Below are 25,000 nucleotides of genomic sequence, written 5' to 3' on the forward strand. Positions count from 1 at the left end.
AAGCGAAACTAGCCGAAAGAAATTGAAACATAACCTATGTTGTTACCTTGTTATCGATTGTCCCTTTTAAACGATTTCTTATTCAAGTGCTGGGAAGCCTGTACCTCACATAGGGAGGAAAATAATTCGCCATGTTCGCTAGCTTCCAACCCGGCTTCCGAAAGCTCCTACATTATGGTCCATTATGTACGTTTTTAGCGGAATCAGTGTTTCAAATTCGTATGTTTACTTATTGCTCGTATATTATCCATTTAGCAAATCGTGGGAAGGTTTAGAAGTGCACGTTGATCTGACCTTTTTTGTGAATGAAATGTGAAAGTTTGCAATTACAACCTACCCAAAATAAATTAATAATCTTTTTACTAGAAGTAGAACATGTGACCGGATATCGAAAGCGTCACGCATACTCTCTCGGCAGAAAACTTGTGTAGTGCCCTCAATCTCATGCCATATTTCCTTTTTACAGTAGAAAACTTCGATGATAGGATGAGATCGGAAGAGAGGTTTCTTCAGAGATCCAGCGGTGTAAGGACGATTTTTATTTTTTATTATTATTATATTTTTTTTATGATTTTGATTGAATCATACTGATTGTGTAGGTTACTTGTTTTACAATTTCCTTAAAACGTTTTGGTTTCGTTTCGTTTTGTTTGGCTTCGTTTTGCATGGTTTCGTTTGGTTTCGTTTCGCAAACTACAGTAAGCTTATATCCGTCCAGACGAATTATGCGTCTCTCATGTTATCCGTCTAGTGTAAAGCCGGAAAAAGTTTCTCTTGTTTCCAATACATTTTCCCAGAAAAAGCGACAGAAATCCCTGTTTCCCTAACACTTGAAAATGATAAGGTTCTTTCTAGTAATTTGTTCTTCGTGATACCGAATTTCATCGAAACGGACTTCTGCAGACGATAGCTTTGGGAATGTATTTTCTTCGTTAGATCTTTCTCTATGCTAATAACAACACGTTAAATTTGGTCATTTAACATACACTATTTAAGTTTTCGTAAAGAAGAATTATCATCGCTAAAGTGGCGAAATGAAAGCGATCTTTGTAGAGAGTTTCTGCTGTCGTCGTTGCGCTATGGCTAGTTCAGCCATTATGAATATGGACAAGGAATATTACATCCAGCTGAGTAACACCCAAACTGCAATTTAAATCAAGTGATTCGCTCTTTCTTAGATACGTATAGAACTCATAGAATGGGAATAAAATAAAGTAAGTAACACCGTTGTGAAGCTAATTGAGAGAGACCAAGACGCAGCAGTGATGACCGGGGAACTTGAAGAACATTCATCTTTCTCGGTTTTCACATGACGTCACGACCGCCATGTTGGTACCCCGACCAAATCCTCGGGGAATTTAACTCTATTATTATGCAAACGCTTCCTTTTGTTTTCGTCGAAAAACATGGCTGTTGATCACGTGAGTGAAAACCAGCAATTAATTAATTCGACGGTAACTCCGATAAGAAGCTTGTTTCCTTATTTATGGCGATTAATTAACTTATGCGGTCCCCCTGTTCAAATTGCCGCATCTTCTCCTATATGTTTAACAAACTCAAACTTTTCAGGACACTTTTGCCGCTGAATCACGGAAGTTCACTTTTAATTGTAAGTCCCGAAGTTAAAGTTTAAAACTGGAATCGACTGTTAATTCAGAGGCAATCTTAACTGTTTAAGCTTTAAAAATATTATCAACAGTTCCTAACAGTTCTGCCCTTACCTTGTTTATCAAACTTCCATACGTCTCAAAGTGAAGCCCTGATCAAATACGGCACCAAAAATTAGCTAAGCACTATTCTAGTTGTGCCTTGTTTCTTTACATGACATTTCCACACCCACTGGATCTAATAAGTGGTGATGTTAACAATGCATGACAATCGATTACTTTTCATTTCGTCGCAATTGTGAAAATTCTCTGGGAAACGATTTCTACAAAACAACTCGAAAATTGGATCTGGACAACAAAGTACGAGCCAAATGTGTGAGACAGTGTTAAATCAGTTTAAGTTTGCTCATCATGTATTAATTAAGAACATCAATCATGACTCAATTATGCTTAAAGAAGGTTCAGAGTTCGTTCGTTGTCATAACGCAAACGCAAGCGCGAGAAACACTCACAAACGAATTAACTTGCAATTAATTACATGTATACTGTCTGTGTTTTAAGACTTTTAACAAAAGGAGCAAATGATCAAGGTATACGTGGCTTGCGCATGCGTTGTAAGCATATCCAGTCCCAGCGGTTAGTTTTAGCTGTAAATAAGATCTTAATTGTGCGTCACTGGTTCCCATATTGTCCGAACGCGTTTCCAGGAATTTGCGGAAAAACAAAAACTTGTAAAAAGGCTTTTCCAATTGGAATTTTCGAGTTCCATTTCCTCATTTCTCTCATTTCATTCTCATGGAGAGTTGCCAGGGTCATTTCGTAAAAAAAAAATAGCTATCAGTATTTCACAGCGCCCCTCCACATTTGCATCTCGCGCCAACAAAACCCCAAGCTACGCAGGCTAAAATGGGCCCGATACCAGCTTCTGTGTTCTGTAAAGAACCTGTAATGGCCTAGAATATTCTGGAAAGTTCGCCTGCGAACTCATGCTTAATTATGCAGAAGCTTCTACGTCTTGTAGTTTTCCTGATGTCTGTAAGAATGTACCACAATTTGGTTTAGTTATTTAAGGGAAGAACATTCCGGACTGCATAACGTCGTTTGTTAACGTCGGTAATTGCTTCAGCTACGAGGCTGGTGTCAATGGAAGCCGGCGGTGCGCCCTATACCCCGCTCCCTCTGTCAGTGCTCCGTTTTCCGAGTATTTTAAGCTACAGCTACACAGATCAGAGGAAAGTCGAAACAGACGTTGAAGTCACCGAGGATCGAACCGGGGACCTCTTGCTCAGAAAGCCGCGCACTAACCAACTGAGCTACGCCTCCTCCTCCTAATATAAGTTGGCAAGTTGTTTGCAAGCTGTTTGCAAGTTGGAAAGCTGTTTGCAGATTCATTTGGAGTTCGCTTATCCTTTAAAATTAAGCAAAACTGTTGTGCGGTTAAAGAATAAATCTGTTTTCCGGAATCCAGTGTCCAGTTTGTGACAGTTAAGTTTAGTTTTTTGCTGCTTCGCTGGAGAGAAAACAACATTTTCCAAAATTTGGGCATGTTCCTTTTGGAAGGAATTAGAACGTGCCGACTTTTACGTTGGTCAGTGACACACTCGGCTATGGCCTCGTATGCCACTATTTTGTTCTTACCATATTTTGACGTCATCTGTGATCTATTACTGAACAGACGCACGGCAACATGGAATCTATTTGTTAAACACTCCTATTCATGCTCAATTGAATTAAGGAATGGGGTGAAATATCAAACAGCGGTCTAAGCCAAGCTGGAACAGCTTGGCTTAGGGCTAGTCAGAAAAGGTACGACCCACGTGAATCGGTAGGGGGATGGGGCGATGGGTCGTTCTTCCGGACCAGTGTTCCGCTGGAAACTGAGCAAGAAGGCAGCGCATCTCGACCAAGGCGTATTTATAGCTATCCTGTAGCGTCATGCACGTTTTTTATGCACGCCTAGCCAATAACATACTGGTATCCCGTGTTATTTCATTTTCGCATATCATTAGGAGTGTTATGAATAGAAGCCAGTTCGCAGTTTCATAAAAGTGCATGCGCAAGTCGGGATTAATTAAAATACAAAAGATTCTCCAATGTAGATTTGCGCAATTATGATCTGGATCGTTATCAAGCTTTGAATTTTTCAGGGATGATAATTTTCATTTTAGCTTTAAGAGGGTTTTTTCCTGCTTTTTTAAATATGCAGAAATTACCCAGTTTTTAAATGGCCAGCCTTCCAGTCCATTAACTGTTAGTAAAGTCTTGAAATGATTGTCGCAGTTATGAGCGCTCGTTTGCAGCAGCAACATGAAAGATTGGAAAATTCAGCTTGAATGGGAAAATTGATCCATGAACTCTACGTTACTGGTGCTTTGAATTTTTTTGCTTTGAATTTTTCAGGGGTGATAATTTTCATTTTCGCTTTAAGAGGGTTTTTCTCCCTTTTTTAAGTATGGAGAAATTCTGTGACAGAATATTACACAATTTACCGGAAAAATACAAAATTCATTAGCCTACTATTTAAAACCCAGTTTTTTAATGGCCAGCTTTCCAGGCTATTAATTGTTAATAAAATCCAACTAGTGGTCTATTATCAATGCTGCGTTCTGATTGGTTGAGTTACTAGTAGGCTATTTGTTATAGCCCACTAGTAGCGAAAAGCGCCGGCTTTGAAAACCAAAACAACAATTAAAGTCTAGCTTTAACTAGCGAAAGATGTTTTGTCTCGATATTTTTTTGACCAACTAGTTGGATTTTACTAAAACAATTATTTCTCTCGCCCTCATGGCCTCTGAGTCAATAGCCCATTCGGCCTTCGGCCTCATGGGCTATTGACTCAGAGCCCATTCGGGCTCGAGGAATAATGGTTAATTAAGTCTTGAAATAATTGTCGCAGTTGCAGTTATGAGCGGTCGTTTGCAGCAGTAAAAGGAAAGATTGGAAAATTCAGCTTGAATGGGAAAATTGAATCCATGAGCTCTGTGTTACCGGTGCATCGAGCTCTAAAGATCTACCAAGCCAACCTTCTGAGTTAATGATAATCCCGTATAGGACGGCAAGTGTGAAATACAGCCCCAAATAGTGTCACTTATAGATTTTAATCTGTCTAACGCCAGATGATTTAACGATCGATATAACATTGCCTTTTTTTCATCTTCCGGTCACGTATACATGTATATCGCCAGCTAATTATTGTGTTGCAGTTACCTTTCTGGCGTCGGTCGACAACGCCACAAAGCAATAACATCATTGGTTTAAGAAGCAAAAAGAAAAAACTATCCCATTCAAAGTGAACGAGACAATAACCGCGAGATGCTTAAAGATGGCGCAGTTGTAGTTTAAAAGTGACGTTTTCGTTGCCGAAAACTGCCTTCTGAGAAAAACGGATCTCACTCATCTATGGATGACTGACACTACACACTGAACTGAAAATTTTTCCCAGAAAAAGCAACAAACGTCGTTCTTAAGTTTCTTTCGAGCAACGTCAAATTTGTTCTTCGTGGAACTGAATTTCTTCGAAATGGACTTCGGCAGACGATGACGATAGTGTAGGGAGTTAACTTTCTTCGTTAGATTTTTTCTTATGCTAATAACAACACGTTAAATTTGGTCATTTAACGTACACTATTTCAGTTTTCTTAAAGAATAATTATCATTCCTAAATCGGCAAAACTTGTGAAAAACGTTGTGTGTAATTGAGGAAGACCAAGATGCAGCAGTGATGACCGTGGAACTTGCAGAACATTCATGCCAATTAAGTAGACGGTAACTGCGACAAGAAGCTTGTTTCCTCATTTATCGAAATTAACTTATGCGTTCGCCCTCTACAAATCACCGCGCTTTCGATTCTCTTATATGTTAAACAAACTCAAACTTTTCAAGTCACTGAGGAAAACCACCTTTGCCGCTGAATCACGGAAGTTCAATCAGTAAGTCTCGCAGCCAAAGTTCAAAAATGGAATCGTCACTGGATGAAATCGGACTGAGCGGAACCGACTGTTAATTCAGAGGCAATCTTAACTGTTTCGTTTTAAATATACTATGTAAAGATCTTAACAGCTCTGCCCTTACCTTGTTATCAAAGTTATGATACGTCTCTAAGTGAAGACTTGATCAAACATGGCACCAAAATTTAGCGAACACCCTTTTAATTGTGCCTTGTTGGTTTATATGACATTTCCACACCCACTGGATCTAATTGGTAAGGTTAACAAAGGAACAGAGTTAATGGTATGACAATCGATTACTTTTCATGTCGTCAACATTGTGAAAATTTTCTAGGAAATGATCAGTCTACAAAACAACTCGAAAATTGGGTCTGGACAACAATCTACGGGCCAAATGTGTAAATCAGTTTTATTTTGCTTATCATGTATTAATTAAGAACATCAGTTATGCTTAAAGAAGGTTCAGAGCTGGTTTGTTGTCAATGTCATAACTCAAATGATCATGCATACATCGCTTGCGCATGCGTCGTAAGCATAACCCAATCTTAGCTGTATGCGTCACATTGTCCGAACGCGTTTCCAGGAATTTGCGGAAAGACACAAACTTGGAAAAGGCTTTTCCAGTTGGAAATTTACGAGTTCCACTTCCTCATTTCTCCAGGGTCATTTCGTAAAAACAAAATGGGACCAACGTCAGCTCCTGTGTTCTGTAAAGAATCTGTCATTTCCGTAGAATATTCTGAAAAGTTCTCCTGTGAACTCATGCTTAATTATGCAGAAGCTTTTAGGTCTATTGACTCAGAGCCCATTCGGGCTCGAGGAATAATTGTTAATTAAGTCTTGAAATAATTGTCGCAGTTGCAGTTATGAGCGGTCGTTTGCAGCAGTAAAAGGAAAGATTGGAAAATTCAGCTTGAATGGGAAAATTGAATCCATGAGCTCTGTGTTACCGGTGCATCGAGCTCTAAAGATCTACCAAGCCAACCTTCTGAGTTAATGATAATCCCGTATAGGACGGCAAGTGTGAAATACAGCCCCAAATAGTGTCACTTATAGATTTTAATCTGTCTAACGCCAGATGATTTAACGATCGATATAACATTGCCTTTTTTTCATCTTCCGGTCACGTATACATGTATATCGTCAGCTAATTATTGTGTTGCAGTTACCTTTCTGGCGTCGGTCGACAACGCCACAAAGCAATAACATCATTGGTTTAAGAAGCAAAAAGAAAAAACTATCCCATTCAAAGTGAACGAGACAATAACCGCGAGATGCTTAAAGATGGCGCAGTTGTAGTTTAAAAGTGACGTTTTCGTTGCCGCAAACTGCCTTCTGAGAAAAACGGATCTCACTCATCTATGGATGACTGACACTACACACTGAACTGAAAATTTTTCCCAGAAAAAGCAACAAACGTCGTTCTTAAGTTTCTTCCGAGCAACGTCAAATTTGTTCTTCGTGGAACTGAATTTCTTCGAAATGGACTTCGGCAGACGATGACGATAGTGTAGGGAGTTAACTTTCATCGTTAGATTTTTTCTTATGCTAATAACAACACGTTAAATTTGGTCATTTAACGTACACTATTTCAGTTTTCTTAAAGAATAATTATCATTCCTAAATCGGCAAAACTTGTGAAAAACGTTGTGTGTAATTGAGGAAGACCAAGATGCAGCAGTGATGACCGTGGAACTTGCAGAACATTCATGCCAATTAAGTAGACGGTAACTGCGACAAGAAGCTTGTTTCCTCATTTATCGAAATTAACTTATGCGTTCGCCCTCTACAAATCACCGCGCTTTCGATTCTCTTATATGTTAAACAAACTCAAACTTTTCAAGTCACTGAGGAAAACCACCTTTGCCGCTGAATCACGGAAGTTCAATCAGAAAGTCTCGCAGCCAAATTTCAAAAATAGAATCGTCACTGGATGGAATCGGACTGAGCGGAACCGACTGTTAATTCAGAGGCAATCTTAACTGTTTTGTTTTAAATATACTATGTAAAGATCTTAACAGCTCTGCCCTTACCTTGTTATCAAACTTATGATACATGTACGTCTCTAAGTGAAGACTTGATCAAACATGGCACCAAAATTTAGCGAACACCCTTTTAATTGTGCCTTGCTTGTTTATATGAGTTTCCACACACACTGGATCTAATTGGTAAGGTTAACAATGCACAGAGTTAATGGTATGACAATCGATTACTTTTCATGTCGTCAACATTGTGAAAATTTTCTAGGAAATGATCAGTCTACAAAACAACTCGAAAATTGGGTCTGGACAACAATCTACGGGCCAAATGTGTAAATCAGTTTTATTTTGCTTATCATGTATTAATTAAGAACATCAGTTATGCTTAAAGAAGGTTCAGAGCTGGTTTGTTGTCAATGTCATAACTCAAATGATCATGCATACATCGCTTGCGCATGCGTCGTAAGCATAACCCAATCTTAGCTGTATGCGTCACATTGTCCGAACGCGTTTCCAGGAATTTGCGGAAAGACACAAACTTGGAAAAGGCTTTTCCAGTTGGAAATTTACGAGTTCCAATTCCTCATTTCTCTTGTCTCATACCAGTTCGAGAGTTGCCATGGTCATTTCGTAAAAACAAAATGGGACCAACGTCAGCTCCTGTGTTCTGTAAAGAATCTGTCAGTTCCCTAGAATATTCTGAAAAGTTCTCCTGTGAACTCATGCTTAATTATGCAGAAGCTCTTAGGTCTTGGGTTAGTTTTCGTTGTAAATAAGATCTTTATTATACGTCACTGGTTCCCATATTGTCCGAACGTGTTTCCAGGAATTTGGGGGAAAAACACAACCTTGTAAAAGGCTTTTCCAGTTGGAATTTACGAGTTCCATTTCCTAATTTCTCTTATTCCATACCAATTGGAGAGTTGCCAGGGTCATTTCGTTAAAAAAAAAAGTGGGCTCGATGTTAGCTCCTGTGTTCTGTAAAGAATCTGTAATGCCCTAGAATATTCTGGAAAGTTCTCCTGTGAACTCATGTTTCATTGTACAGAAGCTTTTAGGTCTTGTAATTTTCTTAATGTCTGAAAGAATGTAATACAATTTGGTTATACGTGTAGTTATTTGCGGAAAGAACATTCCGGACTGCATGACGTAATAGGATATAATAATAATAATAATAATAATAATAATAATAAAATAATATAATAATAATAATAATCATAATAATGATAATAATCGCTTTATTACAGTGTTTCCACTGAAAGGTGGCTCTTCATCTGTAAAATTTACAACAATACTATATTAGACCTAAACCCTAAGACCGCTTTAATGAACATAGGCGACCTATCATAAACCCCTTTTGTAGTTATACCCTCACTGCGGTTTCACGACACTTCCTGACCAGCGGTCACGCGGAGGATCACATGATCCTCATACCGCTCGAACGACTCCACACTAGCCGTGACTCCATCAGAAAGGCTCGTGAGGCATTCCTCATACACAGAGGAAAAACACTGGCGCCTGCAGGCCTTAACAGAAGAGATGAAATGTAATTTAGTTTAGCTACCTTTTAATTTTCTTTTGTTTCTTTTATCTTGTTATCATGTATTATTCTCTTTCCTCTTTTTTATGCATTTCCGTTTTTAATAATTTTACACATCACGTAGCCTTTTTATGTCATTTCCGGTAAATATAAAGATCTTGTAACAAGCATTTATCCATTCAATAAACCTGAAGAAGGCTGGTGTTGGCCAGCCGAAATATTGTAACAACGCCTATGTTCACGTTGTCTTGACCAACCTTTGCAGTATATTTCCTATATTAGGACTCATATAAGTTTGCAAGTTGTTTGCAGATGCATTCGGAGTTCCGTTATCCTTTAAGCAAAACTATTGTGCGGCTAAGGAATAAATCTGTTTACCAGAATCCAGTGTCCAGTTTGTGACAGTTTAACTGTCGTTTTTTGTTGCTCCCTCGGAAAGAAAACATCCTTTAACGTCACCCCTGGAAACTTTATCTCTGCGATTTCATTGGGTTTGTCGAAAACGCAGCGACAATACGTTTCCTATAAAAATCACCGTTTAATTCCAACTTTTGAATACAAAACTTCGCTCACTTTACTCAACCGCGTGCTTCGAACAACAACGAAAAAGTAACACGATATCCTTTTTAAACACACCCACTAAGTACAAATACATGTCTCGATCCGATCTGAATTATTTCCGGTCAGTACGCGACTTTATCAAACAATAAAAAAACACGGCATGTCCACAGTTCCCGACACTCTCCCCCATATGTCTCGTAGCGACGTGGCATATGTAACACCGGGAACTGCCTGATAATTGTGCTATTGAGGTAAAACAACGATGAAACCTAATGGAAAACGTTCTATAAGCAAATGTTCATTCCAACTGATCCTCCTGGGCTAAATCTTGCACTCGAAGCTCGGCGGCGACTGCTGCATCTCGTCTGGGTCTAAACGCTGGTGCTCCAGGGTCAAGTGTTGTTGTAGTTCCTCTGACACCATCCCTGTCGCACGACAGTTCCAGGGGATACAGGTGCTGAATAGGGCGTTCGATGTGGGATCGGCCGGCTCGCAATCTCGCACCACGAACTACTCCATCCCTTCCTTCAATCAGACTTTCAACAATTCCAAGGGGCCAGCTATTTCTGTTCCGCTCGGACGACTTGATAATAACTACGTCTCCAACAGCAAGAGAACACCGCTTGTCTCCAAGTTTAAGGCGGTGACGTTCGCGTAACGCACGCAAGTACTCAGCTGTCCATCGATTCCACATTGCATCCTTAGTTTTCTGTAGGAACTTGGCGCGCTTCCTCAAATCTCTTTCTCCCAGATGGTAAGGCTGTAACTCGGGCAAGATGTTGGATTTGAGAAATAGCATCGTGTTTGGCGTCAGTGTGGGGAGCTGGACATCCTCCTCCTGGTAACACAAGGGACGGTTGTTCATGGCGACTTCAATATCCAGGATAACCTCGCTTAACTCCTCCCAGTTTAGTATCCCTTGGCCAACTGTCTTGTAAAATGCTGATTTCATCAACCCGATCAGACGCTCAAATTGCCCTCCCCACCAGGGCGCACGGCTGAGGTTAAACTGCCAAATGATGGACTGGTTGCTAAGAAACGAATGAAACTCTTCATCCTTCTGTACCTTCTTTAACCACTTGGCGGCAGCGACAAACGTCTGACCGTTGTCTGAGTAGACCCTTGATGGCCGTCCTCTTCTGGCGATGAAGTGCTTTAGGCTCTTAATGAACTCCCCGGTCTCCAAATTCGGCAGTAACTCTAAAAACACTCCGCGGGTGAGACTACAGGAGTACAATACCACATACGCTTTACGCATCTCCTTGCGCTTGTTACGGTACTTCACCGGTCCGGCAAAATCCACACCAATCACGTTGAAGGGCGTGTCGCCTTCGGTTCTTTCTCTTGGTAGAGGTGCTGGTGGCGGATTTGCGAAAGCTACGGCTTGAAACCGTTTGCAGCCACTGCAGTTTCTTACGACTCTCTTCGTTAATTTCCTAAGGCGGGGTATCCAGTATCTCTCTCTTACGCTGGCCATTGTTAGGCCAACTCCCCCATGGAGTGTAGTTACATGGGCACGTTGCACAATCTTCGTCGCAAGTAGAGCCGTGTCCGGCAGGTACACAGGATACTCGCCTTGGATACGTCCTCGGCATTCGAGCACACCCTCTTCATTCGGTTGCAGGTTCAGCTGCTCTTGGTCTTGCTCGAAACTGACGTTGTTGAATCCTTGCTGCTGGGCCCTCTTGACCAAGAACGTCTCATGCCTCTTTACCTCGGCTGTGCTCAGTGGTCCCTTGGCTTTATTGGTGGAGTTCCGAGAATTGCGCAAGAATCTCGCTACCCAAGCACCAATTCTCAATGCTTTGCGCAAGTCAAACTTCTCAAGGACAACTTCGAGGTCACTCTTGCTTTCTACTCCCACTGCGAATAACTCTTGTTGCACCTTTCTTTCTGCTAAACTCTCTGGGGAAGGTTTTGTTACGACTTCAGGTGGCCAATTGGCTGGATCTGTAAGCCAGGTGGGTCCATTCCACCACAGCTGCGCTCCAGTTACACTACCACCGCGACTCCTTAGGTCGGCTGGATTGTCTGCTGATGGAACATGATGCCATAGCACGTTTGGGTGAGTCTGAATCTTCTTTACGCGATTCGAGACGAACTGACGGTATTCTCCCCGATCTCCAATCCAATGTAAGGCTACTGAGCTGTCTAGCCAGCAATGAAGAGTAGTCGCAAGAGGAAGTCCTTCCAATGCTTGGCGTACATTGCTGGCCAAATTCACTGCCATGTGTCTTGACACAAGTTCTAGGCGAGGAATGGTTAGACCTTGTTTGGCAAGACGAGACTTCGCAGTAACCAAACCTTGCGACACCCCTGATGCTTGCGTCACCACGGCGTAGACTGAGGCACACACTCCGCGGCCACTGGCGTCACCAAATGCGTGGAGTTCAATCTTATCGATCTCTTGCTGGTAGAGAGGAATACTGCGTTTCGCCGACACTTCTTCCGGTAGGCTCTTTTCCCACTTTCTCCACTGATTTGCTATCTGCTCTGGCAACGGAGCGTCCCAAGCGTTCTTTTGCATGCATGATTCTTGGTAGAGAAGTTTTCCCTCGAGCATGACTGGTGACACAATTCCAAGCGGGTCGTAGACTTTCGCCAAATTAGCCAGGATACCACGCTTTGTCTCTTCGGCTGGCAGTTCAGGAAAGCTCACATGCAGAGTATCTTCAACCTTGTTCCAACCAAGTCCAAGTAGTTTACACTCTCCAGCTGCTGTTCCATTCTCTAACTGCTCCTTGGCGAATGATGGTTCGTAATCTTCACAGGATGTCTCTAGTTGCTTTTCGTTTGAATGCCACTTGTGCAGTTCGAATTTAGCATTGGCGAAAATCTCGGTAGCTTCACGCTTTAAACGTTTTGCTTTCTCTGAAGTAGGTCCTCCCGAAATCAGGTCATCCACGTACAGACTTCTGCGTATCTCATTCACACTATCAGGATATCTGGACTGCATGTTCTCCAAGTGCTGTTGAATCACCCCATTGAGAAGGAACGGTGAAGGGGCGAGGCCAAACACCACTCTGGTAAAACGCAAAGTTTCAACCTGTTTTCCTGTCTTGTCGGCGATCCAGTGGAATCTCAAGGAATCTCTCTCGGTTTCTCGTATCCGCACTTGTAGGAATGCACGGCGAAGGTCACCAGCGACTGCCACAGGATGAAAACGGTTACGAACAATGACACTCCACAGCTTATTATGTAGCGGAGGTCCAGCATGTAGGCATTCGTTCAGCGATGGTGCTTTCTCTTGCGCACGGGCTGACGCGTCGTACACGACTCGCAGCTTCGTCGTCTCAGCACTCCGACGCACGACAGCTTGATGGGGTAGATAAAACTCTCTTCCAGTTACCTCAGCAGGTGCTCGCTTTACTACGCCTTCTCGAAGTTGCTCTCTGATCACAGCGTCATAGTCGTCGAGCACGTCGGTTCTTCTCAGCTTCCGTACAAGAGTGTTCAATCTGCGTAAACTTCCATCTCGGTTGTTTGGTAACGGAGGACAGCTTCCCTTCCAAGGAAGTCCAGTTTCATACCATCCTTCTAAAGATCGAACTAATTGTTCTTTGAATTCTTCGTAAACGTCACCTTGATCTCCGGTTGAAGAGTCTGCCAGACCAAGGACATCAAGTGCGCACAACCTCTCGTAATCTGTGTTCGAATTAATGGCTAGATAAGCAGTTGCCAACTCCCTGTCAGCTCCAGGCGACATGATTGTCCATCCAAAACGGGTGAACTCGGCAACTGGATCTCCACGGCGACCCACTCTCAAACGCTCTCCAGTGCGAATCTTCGCAAAATCATTCGCGCACAGTATGATGTGTACGGGTAGCCTGTCTTTAGTGTCGTCATCATCCATTCTCACCCACTTGAGATGAGAATTCGCCTAAAGTATTTCCTTGTAACGTGGGTTCTCCAAAACCAATAACTCTCGCTTGTTGACTTTCGTAATATCAACTTCCAGCTTGAACTCATCTTGTACAGAACCAATGACCACACCAAACACCTGCATCGTTCTCGTAGTGATTCCGGTAAGCATGGCTATCTGCCTTAGTCCAGTAGACTTTGGCCGTGCATTGATTAAATCAATCGCGGTCGATGAAGCGTATGAATGGCTCGCGCCACTGTCTAATAAGGCTCTGAATTTGTAGCCGCCAATTTTTAGAACTACGACTGGGTGAATCACTGCTGTGTTTCCGATGTTATTTGCTGTCATCCCCGGCTCGCGTGCTTGGACTCTGTCGCATAGTGACGTGTGATGCCTTGCGTGACAATTTTGACACGTGGATTTGCTCCTACAATCTTCGGCTCGGTGTCTAGATCCCGTGCAGTTAAAACACAGTCTTTTATCCAGGAAAATCTTCTTTCTTTGTTCGACACTCACGACTTTGTTACAGTCAATAGCTTTGTGATCGGAGCGTTCACAAAATAAACATCCACGGGCGGTCGTCTGGTTCCCATCATCACGTTTCGCATAAAATGCTCTTGTTTTTTCTCTCTTGTTGTTAGGAATCGCCTCGACCTTGGGTCTTTGAGCTTCTGAGATTGGATTATTGATCGTCCACTTCTCCAACGCTTCTAGGAATTGTACAAAGGACCACTCGCTCCAATTTCCGTCCATCATCGCAAGCTCGTTCTTAATGATTCCCAGCTTGTCAAATGTAAACCTCACAGCGGCGTCAAGTTTGTTTAGGCTTTGCAATGTTTGTAATGATTCGATGTTAAATAACAACACCTCATAGAATTCATGAATTTTCTTCACATCCCTCTCTCTGATTGTAGGCAACTCCAATATGTTCCGAACATACGTTCCCACAACTTCACTGGTTTTCCCATATCGTCTCGCAAGAAGATCTTTGGCCCTTTGATAACCATCTCCTGTGAACGGAAGTCCATCGATCAAATTTCGGACCTTTGTGACCAATAACTCTTTCAAATACGAAAATTTCGTGACGTCAGGGATAGATGACTTGTCGATTTGGGTCTCGAACTGACCCCAGAAACGCAACCAGTCTTGAGGCGTTCCATCGAATTTAGTTATCACAAGCTTCGGCATTTTCGCAACTTCGCTAGTCGCTCCTGTGGTTTCAGTTGACTTTTGAGCTTGTTGTAACTCGAGCTTTTTCTTCTCAAACGCTAATTCTTCGGCGTGAGCTTGTTCTACAGCCTCTTGTTGTTGCTGTATCTTTTCTTTCTCCAATGCGATGGCTCGCTTGTGCTCGAAAAGAGCGGCTTCATGCCTCACATGGCGATCGATTTGCTCTATTTTGTCAGCCAACTGACGCATACATGTATCCGCTTCGTCAACTACTGCTTCGACATCTGCTGCCCATTCTTGTATTTTTTCCTCGTTCTCACCTTCTGTAAACTTTTTCTCTTCTATCGATTCCTTTAGGGTGGTCACTGCGGTCGCCATGCTCTCGAGCGAAGTTTTGTGCCTCTCCAAAGCCACAGGGTCATCTTTTTGCAGGATTTCGTCCGTCTTCTTCACTCTAAAGTTTAACGTTCTGATCTTGCCGTCCAAGTCTGCTAGTTGTTTATCCATGATCGCTCAACTATATACGTCCCGTCGGAGGTGCCAGTTTGTCGAAAACGCAGCGACAATACGTTTCCTATTAAAATCACCGTTTAATTCCAACTATTGAATACAAAACTTCGCTCACTTTACTCAACCGCGTGCTTAGAACAACAACGAAAGTAACACGATATCCTTTTTAAACACACCCACTAAGTACAAATACATGTCTCGATCCGATCTGAATTATTTCCGGTCAGTATGCGACTTTATCAAACAATAAAAAAACACGGCATGTCCACAGTTCCCGACAGGCCCGACATAAGGTCCAGGGGCCAACGTTTTCTCTCCCTATCTGTCTGAAAGCTAGCTCCGGTATAAGAGATCCGCGTGTCGAGATCTCGAGGTGCATGAACATGGTACGGCGCTTTGGAAATGCGTCCAGAGGTACCACTACCCGTTCCGATCCGATTTTTATCCTGTATTTTAAGCATTTGATTTGCGCATGCACAAATTTCTCAGACTACTGATCAATCTCGTTCCCAGAGGCCGCGATCCTTTTGGTCAGCGACGGGGATGACAAAAGGGACCCCTGGGGACGAGTTTGACTACTGATGCTTTTTTTACACAAAACACAATGGCAACGGAGCGGTTGCATCGTGTTCCGTGGTAAAACCAGGGTCTACACCTTATTCCATTTGGCCGCCATTTTAGTATTCTTTGCTTTCCATGCAAATTGGCCCTTATGGCCTCGTTTAATGCTAAATATTCTTTTGAATTTTACGTTTGAAAGCGAGGCCATTAGGGCCAATTTGCATGGAAACAAAAGAATACTAAAATAGCGGCCATTTTGGAATAAGGGGTATAAAGCCATCAAGTTAATCGTACAGCGAGTTATTAAGATAGTAAGTTAAATGGCAAAAGTCACTTTGTGATTGCCTTTTGTTTTTCGGTGTTATGCTAACTATGGTACTTAAAAGCCTTGAACCACTTTTTCAACCAATGAAAACCAAAGACAACAAATTAAATGGAAAATTGAGACCACCCCTCCCCCCAAAGTCAGTGATGGGAAAATGGCGCCTTGTTGCCTTCACGCGGCTTCATCCTTAATTTAGTCGAAAGGGGGCATTTCTGTTCTATTTTATTCTGTTCAAGATTGTAGGTACAATTGCCTCGAATGCTAATCAGTTCTTCTCTCTTTTTCCAACTATTCCGATTAGTCAGAGTAATTATTTTGATTCTTTAACAGAGTCGCATTGAATTAATTTGTGTTTAAAGCAAATGCGCACAATGGGTACCGGTAGATTATAATGAACTAATTTTCTCAGTATTCCATTGGTCACCGTAGGCTTTGGTTTCTGGATATTTGACGCGCGTCACAGTGGTTATCATCACGACACAGCTGTTATAATGAGTAACTACGCAGTATCTTTATCATTTCGTGTGCCAAATCCAATCATTGAAAAATGCTATTGGTGCTGTTTATGCGACGCCTCTCACAAGCGTCTTTACCTAGCATAACCACGTCATTTCACATATTCGTTTATCGCCTTGGAGAACTTGAAAAAAGAATCCTCTCAATCAGAAAGAGATTTCAATTGTCATGAAAGTGCCCCTGTTACCAAAAAATCAATTCTTATTTTTCTTTGGATTTCAAGACTATATTAACTTTGACGTCACTCTAGATCCATCCCTCTGAAGTCCAATCGGTCAGTTTTGAATGTGAATAATGGCGGACCGTGAAATCCAAAACTTACAAGAAATATGATTTGATATCCGGAATTTTGAGAAGACATAATACCTGACAACCTCTGATAATGCTGATCCCATTCCCATTAAGGACCTTTTTACTTCCCAATCCCAGGGGCAAAATCCCATTAGGTTAATTACCCTTTCAGGACCCTATTTACACCTTCTTTTTACTAAATTTCTTTCTTGAATTTGGTTAAGGCTCTTTCTTCTTACTGATTCCCTCTCTAAGTGTGAGCGTTCTATGCCAGATAACCACATTCGTTTTCCCTAAATCTACTTTGCTGTCAGAAAAGGCATCACACGTAAACGCCATTTTTACGCGTCTCGTTTCATAACGTTTTGGCTCTACAAGTTTCATTACATGTAACCCAAAAACAATCACAGTGTTTAACAGAAATAGTTCAACGTTATCACAACGTGTTCATCAGTCGAGTGTTTGATTTAACATGTGATTTTAAACCACTTTAGTGCTCCGTCAACAGGTGGCAAGGACCACGTCATGCTTAGATTGCATTACGGTATGCTCCCAGAGCAGGAATATGATCTTTTCGATGATTAAGTTATCATTATTGTACAATGGTCTATTGAAAACTCCCTAGATTGCAACCTAACCTAAAAAGTAAAATTTAAATATAAATTTTAGAACTGAGAGTAAATTTAAATATAAATTTTAGAACTGAGTTCAGTTCTTAGTCTTGAGCGAGAAAATCAAGTTATGACTAGTTATACACTCAGAACCGATATGAGGCATCCATGTCCCAACTCGTCAGTGTTCGGAGTTCGTTTGAAAGAATCTTGCGATCGACGAAGGCCATAGTCACTAACTAGCAAATTCACTTGCTTCAAACTTTTTCGTCATAATTTCAGTTTTCCACTTTAGCCGAACTATTCAGGAAATGAATTTGAAGAACGTTGTCAAAAAGAGTTCATTTCCATTCTGAACGAGAGAGTTGACTGTTTGAATTTCGCAGAGAACAGGAAGGGAATGTATAAAGTTCAAAACCAAAGTGCATGCAGAGCACGTAAACACTGGTCTACATTGGAGAAGCAAGCATGAGCCTCTATCAGAGCTTAGTTCTTTCCAAAGATAATAATTTAATTTAATTAATTTTTATCCATTTTTGCACTGTAGTTTGTTTGGCACGAACAACTATTTACTGCGTCAATTCAAAAATAATTTAGGCAAAAGAGACGTAATCAAAGCCGTGTTCATTGATTGGTTTAGGTGACATCACTTGGTGAGAGAAGCTGTTCCAAATATTTATCATATCTCTCAGATAGTATACGCTCTATGATTGGCCAATTTAGCGGACCGTCGTATAAGAATATAAGTGCTACAGGGCCAACGTTTGCAAATTCGCGACCCTTCCTTGTATTTGTACATGCTCATTGCCGTCACATTGCCGTGACCCGTCTCACCTTGTAGCTCAGTCGGTAGAGCAGCGGTGATCTAACCCGAAGGTCGTGGATTCAATTCCCACCCTGGTCAGAGCTTTTCTCTGTCCTTGTGTGGGCCCATTTTCATTAGTAGCGCTAACGCTAACATGGTTTATATGGGGTAGAAAACTAGCACTTCACATTACCCTCTAATCAGTTATATCTACAGTACCCACCTACTGTCCGACCTGCTACACTGTTTGAAATTTTAGTGCAACATTTTCCAGGAAGATTTTAACGTTGTTTTCTTAGATCTTTAAAGCAAATATTTTAAAAAGCCAATACATTTTATTCGTTTTTCGGATTTTCACCCATACCAATTCTTGGTTCGCACCCAAGTGACATGCAGGGCGGCCATGTTGGATGGCAATACAACCAACATGGCTGCTGTGACGTCATGTGAAAACGCTCTATAAATGTCTCACTAACCTCGTTTTCTCGGTCCGTAATGTAAGTTAGGGATCCTCGGTTTTTTCTAGTAGTTGATTAGGGAGTTAAAGCTGGGACACCGTCAACAAAAATGCCCCGTTATAAAGAGATATAGCTATTAGTATGATGGTCAAACACCTTTAAGTTTACTTGATGGTTCGGTATCTTTTGTCTTGGTCGAAAAATAACAAAGTTAGATTTTTCTATATTTAATGATAACTTGTTAGCAATCAACCAGTCATAGATCTTACTTAGTTCTCATTAACTTTAATTCTCCAGCGCTCTAAGGTTTTTATCAGCATACAAAAGGTTAATATCCTCTGCCAACAAATAAAATTTAAGCTGACCAGAACTGTTAGATATACCAAATTATGTAGACGTGGAAAAGCAACGATCCCAGCACCGATCCCTGTGGAACATCTGATAATATTACTTCCTTTTTTGATATGCTTTTAACACCGATTTACGTTGTTGGTTGCCTACCCAGCAGATAAGAAGCAAACCATTCATTTGTTACCCCGCGTACTCCATAGTGATCCAATTTTTGCAATAATATTAAATGATCTACAATGTCAAAGGCTTTCTTTAAATCAATAAATATGCCACATGAATACATCCTATTGCCCATGCTATTTTCAATTTACACAACGAAAGGTTTTACAACTGAACCCACTGGGAACTCGGAAAAACCCGAGCCCCAAATGAGATGCGAATTTACGACCTTCCGTCATTTAGTCGGATGCTCTAACCACTGAGCTACTGGAGAGCAAGGGTGAAATGTGGGTCTTTGACTCACATTAATCAGTTTGATTATTTATATCTAGAATAGCATGTTCAGTGGAACGCTTTTCACGGAAACCATATCGTGAATCACTAAGTATATTCTTTTTCCCACAAGAAATGATTTAAAGGCGATAATACATATTTTTTTTTTCAAAATTACACTCTCAGGTTTAAGATAATTGGCACACTTTTATTATATCCCATCACCAAAGGATTATAACTAACTTATCCTCGGAATATTCACTAATTATTGTATAAATGAATTGGCTGAGAAACCTATGAAGAATTATACAGATCAAAGAGAAAGCTTTCGAACGAGGCTAAAGGCCAAGGCGGATAACTCTCTGAGACGTGCATAATTCTTAAAATCACACCAAATACGATATGTAACAGTAACAAATGATGAAATTTACTTTCCTCATTTGCAATATTTTCAGAGCTCCAAAGTAAATACGAAGTCTTCGATTGCATTTTTAAGGGGGCAGTGTCACGCTACTTTAGTCAACTTCAAAACACTTAAAGACGTCCTTGCACCAATTAAAACCGAAAATTCATGCTATAGTTTTGTTGCCAACGACCACTGAAGTGCACCGAAGCTATTCTTTGTTCTTTGCAGCCAAGGATGGAGAGGATGGAAATGGATTGAAACTTGAAAAAATACCCAATTTTTTCGAGTTTGGAGACTTTGTCTTCAGAAGACACCAAAAGTTAAATACGAATAGCTCTTTGTGCCATAAATATATTTCATTTCTTGTAAGTGGGTTGTCAGGAATGCTGTACGTGTGAATTAAGTACTAATTTAGATTTTTGCCCATTTTGACGTAAAAACAGCAAATTTAGCATGACAATGCCCCTTTTAACTGTTTCAAATTGAAAAATTCATGACGTGACGTCATTCGTTATTGTTTAAATACAGGCACGTATAAAAAAAGTCGGACGGGATGAACTAGGATCGCTCACCTTGAATCGACGTAAAAAATTATAAGGCCTCAAAAAATCAACCTAGCCCTAATCTTTAACCTAACCTTGGTGAAATCGGGGTAAGCCGCGTCGAATAGTTTTGGCTTACAAAACCGTTTTTCGCTCGATCCGAGGTCAGCGATAGGAGTTGATCCGGTCTGACTTTTGTACCTGTCCGTTAAATACTCTACATTATTGAACGATTAATATCCAATGTGGAAGCTAGCCTTTTGTCAGTTGGCTGATGCTTAGCCGATTAAAACAAGGGAAATATATTGAATGAGTAATAACGATATACGAAATAAAATATGTGTGCGCCCTCTTTGCTTTCGAGGCCATCGCTTCGACGACGACGGTCGGGGAGCACTCGGTTTTTTCCCAGCATCCCCGAGTGAACATCGGAAAACACATCTATTGATATCAGGGATGTTTCTGGTAATTTTCCGATTAACAGGTGTGAAACTTGAGGCACAACTCAAGGCTCCCTTACGGTTAGTTATAATTTCATAGTAAACTGTCGTAACTAAAATCAATGAACTTTTACTTATACAATGGCCATCTTTGCAATACTTTATGTTAGTTGTTTAGTTTCTTCAACCACGTACCGCCGAAACCAATTCACCGTGTAACTGGATAAATCATGATGCGGCCTCTAGCTGCAATTTACCAAGTTCCAAGCAAACAGCTTCTAGCTCTGGTTGTGTCCTGCAGGAAAAGTGGCGCAGTGGTGAGAGCACTCGTCTCCCATCAATGTGGCCCAGGTTCGATTCCCAGACTCGGCGTCATATGTGGGTTGAGTTTGTTGGTTCTCTACTCTGCACCAAGAGGTTTTCTCCGGGTACTCCGGTTTCCCCTCTCCTCAGAAACCAACATTTGACTTGATTTGCGTTGATTGTTAATTTCACTTTACAGTGTCCCCAATTATAATTAGTGCTCCAGCGCTAGAATGAGTAGGCACTTAAATAAAGTTCTTTTCACAACGCACAACGAGACACGTTTCCTGTATACTCACAACTTAATTCTTCTCCAGGGTGAATTGCATAAGAATGTTGCCTTATGGCAGGGGTGGTGTACCCAGCACAGTCACAAATGAGTCTATGTTTAGAATACCGGTTCCCGCGCGAGAATCAGTTGTCATGTCAATGAAAAAAACATGCAGAAGCAGTCACGCGTTACATGGCTTCTCCTGAGTGGTTAAAATTGGCGGCCCATTGTTTCTTTCGCGCGCAAAGTGTATCTAAAAATAAATCCATTTGTGACTGTGCTGGGACAAGGCCGCAAAGTGATAGATCAACACTCTTATCTAATTCACTCTTGCTCTTCTGCATGACGATCTACAACACTCAATTCAACTCAACAGCTCGCTAAAAAAATCTGATCAGTGCAAAGTACATTATTAGACATTACGTAATTCTCATTTGGTGTTAGATTATCGTCAATCATCAAGGTAATTAAAGTCTTGCAGTTTAAGATAGGGACCAGAACTGGAGCAGAAGTGTCTCGGGACATTAAGGTCAACGCTTCCTATTATCTTCAAAGCCTTTTCCTTTATTTATGATCTGAATGGAATAAACCCTGCAAGTCAATACAACACATAACCGATGAGATGAACTTACCGTTGAACAAATATAGTGTCGTCATTCGCTAATTTCTCTTGCATCGCTTTGCACTTCTCTAAGTTGGTCTTTGCCTCCTGGAATTCCCTCTTTTCCTTTAACACCATTCCAAGATCAAACAGGGATTTGCAGGTGTCCCTATGGACGCCCAACAATTTCAGCCGAATCTCCAGAGCTTTGCGCACGTACCGTTCAGCGGCTTCGATTTCCCTCAGATCGTGATAATTATTGGACAGGTTGTTAAGGATGGTAGCAGTGAAAGGATGATCACCTAATCTTTTTCTGTAGATCGGCAAAACTTCCTCTTCTCGGATTTTTACGGCCTGTCGGTGGTGGTTTTCAAGCGAAAGAGCCACTAAAAAGAAAATAAAATTTGTCTCGTGACCATTTACAATTTCAACTATGCTTTTTTTGAGGCCGCGCTTTTCATTTGCGGATTTTTCGTGCAACTTATTATGCTGTGTTCACCCGACCTAAACGAAATGGCGCTTTCGGCCCTAGAGCCCCATTAAATTACCACATGCGTAAGTGGTTGCTAAGGGCAACATTGCGGGCCAAAAAGCAGACAGAGATGTCACACTGCGCAACGGAACAAACATTTCGTTAAAATCGTTACAGAAAGTATAACTCGGTTCTATTTTTTGCAACAATTTCTTCAACTTAGCCTGCAATATTTTTGGCTGTTGCAAGTTGTGTGTAACAGCGCCTTTGAAGCAGTTTTGAACGAAGTGCTTAATTGAATCCACATATGAAAGTAATTATGCTAACCAATCAACTTAAGCGTAAACGGCGCAATGAACCAACAACTACATTTATCACATTCAAAAGAGCTGGAAAAACTGCGTGTGAGTCGCGATCGGTATTGCTTCTCATTGGTTTATTTTTCATTTGCCAACTACCATTTACAAACTTATCTACAACTTACCAAAAGGAAAAAAAAAGAAAAGTTACAATTTACAAAACACTATCCAAAATGGCTTACTTAAAAAAAAACGAAACAGTACTTTAAATTAAAAACAAAGAAGACCAACTAAATGTAGGATGTGACAAGGTTAATTTTCTACTAAGTGTTTAAAGCAGCTACTAAGTTTTCCCATTTTTTAAAATGAGTAGCGAGTTTATCCCTCTCCCTCGCAATATGGAGTTCGATATTATAAACACGTCTTATCCTGGCAATAAAGCCTCTCAACGAAGGTAAACCTCCAAGGCATTTCCTTATATAAATATAATATTTACCTAAAAGCATAACATGATTGATTACAAAGAAATCTTCCATTTCTTCAAAAATCTTGCTTATAACGTAACAGGGAATCCCAACAACCCGGGTACTTTCGACAGTCCATTGAAAAGCGTTCTAAAGAAAAGTGAAAAAACTGATAGGAACGATTACATTATCGAAAAATTTCTCAAATGGCCTAGGAGAGTAAACAACCCTCACAACCCCACCAATTTTTGGTCAGTATGATCCACAGACTTACCCGCCTTGTCATTAAATGTTGCACTCAGCATGACGTGGCAGACATTTTCGCCGCCTTCTTCTTCATCCGGTGTCCTCACTGCGTTTTGCCTGATGAGAATTGCGTCCTCAATCATACCTCTTCCTCGTTCACGGGTGTCACTACTTTTTGCTAAACAGCGGCCAAGCTTAGCGAGACATTGGGCTCTGCTGTTACCATGTTTGATGCCAAGGTCACTCTGAATTTTGTTGGCTTTCACCAAATAGTGTTGAGCTCGTGCAGTAGCTTTATCACACAGACCAGTTCTGCACGTACAGTTGAAAACTTCTTTGATTCCAAGGGAAGTCAGACATTCACCGCGTCTTCGTTTGTCTCCAATTTTTTTACATTTCCGCCTCAAGGATTTGTAGACTTTCTTAAACGTGGACTTCGGCATCATCTTTGCAATCAGCTCTCCCGCCACGTTAAAGGCATCAATGCATTTCGTAACACGTTCTGCATCCACTTCACCCGAATCAATCCACTCTACAAGCTGAATCACATTTTCTTTTTCCCATGCAAAGTCCTCGATAGCTGACTCCACCGCATCTTTGCTTAAGAACTTCTTTAAAGTGTCTTTCAAGAAAGAAATGAGGTAGTCGATGAGCAGATTACGAGCGCCACGGAAGACCACACGAAACCCCTCTTCTGATGCCGCCTTGTGTATGCAGTAATCTCGAATGTTCGAGGGGAATGTATACCGGCATGTTTCCCCAAACATATTTTGCTGTAAGAGAGAGCAGTTTCCCAGTTCTACAACATGGCGTTTGATATCACGCTCACTTGACGTAGCGGAACAAAAGGCTTTGGCAACTTTAGGTAGCGTGAACCAACCTCTAACAAGAGCCAAACTTAAAAGGGTATGCTGTTCCTGCGTTCTTAGTCTACTGAAGCAATAGTCCAGGGATTTGTTAATGGCGGGATCGTGTGGAGAAGAGCTGTTCATATACGCCACTAAGGCGGGCAGATTAATTGCTGACGACATCAAAGTGTAAAGAACGAGCGGAATACCATTACAAGCTTCGCATAGTTCCTTGGATGTTTCGACCGTTACTCGATCGCCGTGTACATTCTTTAACAGCTCGAAGGTTTCTTCTGGTGAAAACGGATCCAGTGTCATCGTCTTTATTCCAATTTGACGAAAACAAACAATGTTCGATGAAGTAACAAGTAATTTAACGTTTCTTACCCACCCCGCAATTTCACCGATAAAGTCCTTGATCAACAATCGGTCCTTACTGTCGGCGGGACATAAAGATGCAGCCGATCGTTGATTTTCCTGTTCGTTGTCATTCGCATTACCTAGTAAAAACTCAAAGTTGTCCAGCAACAAAAGAACAAAGAAAGTTTTGTTCAGTGTAATCAAACGATTCTTGACTTCAGC

General features: G+C 41.3%; 3 protein-coding genes and 1 long non-coding RNA gene across 6 annotated transcripts in view; all 4 read right to left on the reverse strand.

The window, feature by feature from the left end:
* The window catches only part of LOC138038450 (uncharacterized), a 110,109-nt gene that overhangs the window by 25,839 nt on the left and 59,270 nt on the right, over positions 1-25,000 (reverse strand). The window contains exon 5 of one of the 3 annotated variants that reach the window (XM_068884317.1): positions 21,110-21,209. The exons of 1 other annotated variant lie outside the window; for it this stretch is intronic. In XM_068884317.1, the coding sequence (XP_068740418.1) occupies positions 21,143-21,209 (67 nt within the window). In that variant the 3' untranslated portion in view covers positions 21,110-21,142. Of the gene's footprint in view, positions 1-20,194; positions 21,210-25,000 lie in introns of those variants that run through there. One more of the 3 variants, XM_068884316.1, reaches the window with a different exon arrangement.
* LOC138038448 (uncharacterized) lies at positions 9,616-15,451 on the reverse strand. The gene is given in 1 exon segment (XM_068884312.1): positions 9,616-15,451. A coding segment is annotated over 1 exon segment (5,241 nt). The 5' UTR covers positions 15,174-15,451; the 3' UTR covers positions 9,616-9,932.
* On the reverse strand, positions 22,019-24,832 carry LOC138038225 (uncharacterized). The gene is made up of 3 exons (XM_068884037.1): positions 23,599-24,832; positions 22,121-22,475; positions 22,019-22,079 (listed from the first exon to the last, which is right to left on the reverse strand). The coding sequence occupies exons 1-3, from the start codon at positions 24,734-24,736 to the stop codon at positions 22,019-22,021; spliced, it is 1,554 nt and encodes a 517-aa protein (XP_068740138.1). The 5' UTR covers positions 24,737-24,832.
* LOC138038453 (uncharacterized) overlaps positions 24,854-25,000 on the reverse strand; it is a 14,629-nt gene continuing 14,482 nt past the window's right edge. Inside the window, exon 3 of the long non-coding RNA XR_011130236.1 lies at positions 24,854-25,000. This exon is cut by the window's right edge and continues 308 nt beyond it. This is a non-coding gene — a long non-coding RNA (uncharacterized lncRNA).

This window comes from Montipora capricornis, chromosome 2 (assembly GCF_036669925.1).
Source record: "Montipora capricornis isolate CH-2021 chromosome 2, ASM3666992v2, whole genome shotgun sequence".
Lineage (NCBI taxonomy): Eukaryota > Metazoa > Cnidaria > Anthozoa > Scleractinia > Acroporidae > Montipora > Montipora capricornis.

Coding starts and splice junctions, on each gene's coding strand:
- LOC138038225 (XM_068884037.1), bottom strand. CDS start 24,736: ATGACACTGGATCCGTTTTCACCAGAAGAAACCTTCGAGCTGTTAAAG. Junction 22,476..23,598: donor AACATTTAATGACAAGGCGG/GTAAGTCTGTGG, acceptor TTTTCTTTTTAG/TGGCTCTTTCGCTTGAAAAC. Junction 22,080..22,120: donor GACACTATATTTGTTCAACG/GTAAGTTCATCT, acceptor ATTGACTTGCAG/GGTTTATTCCATTCAGATCA.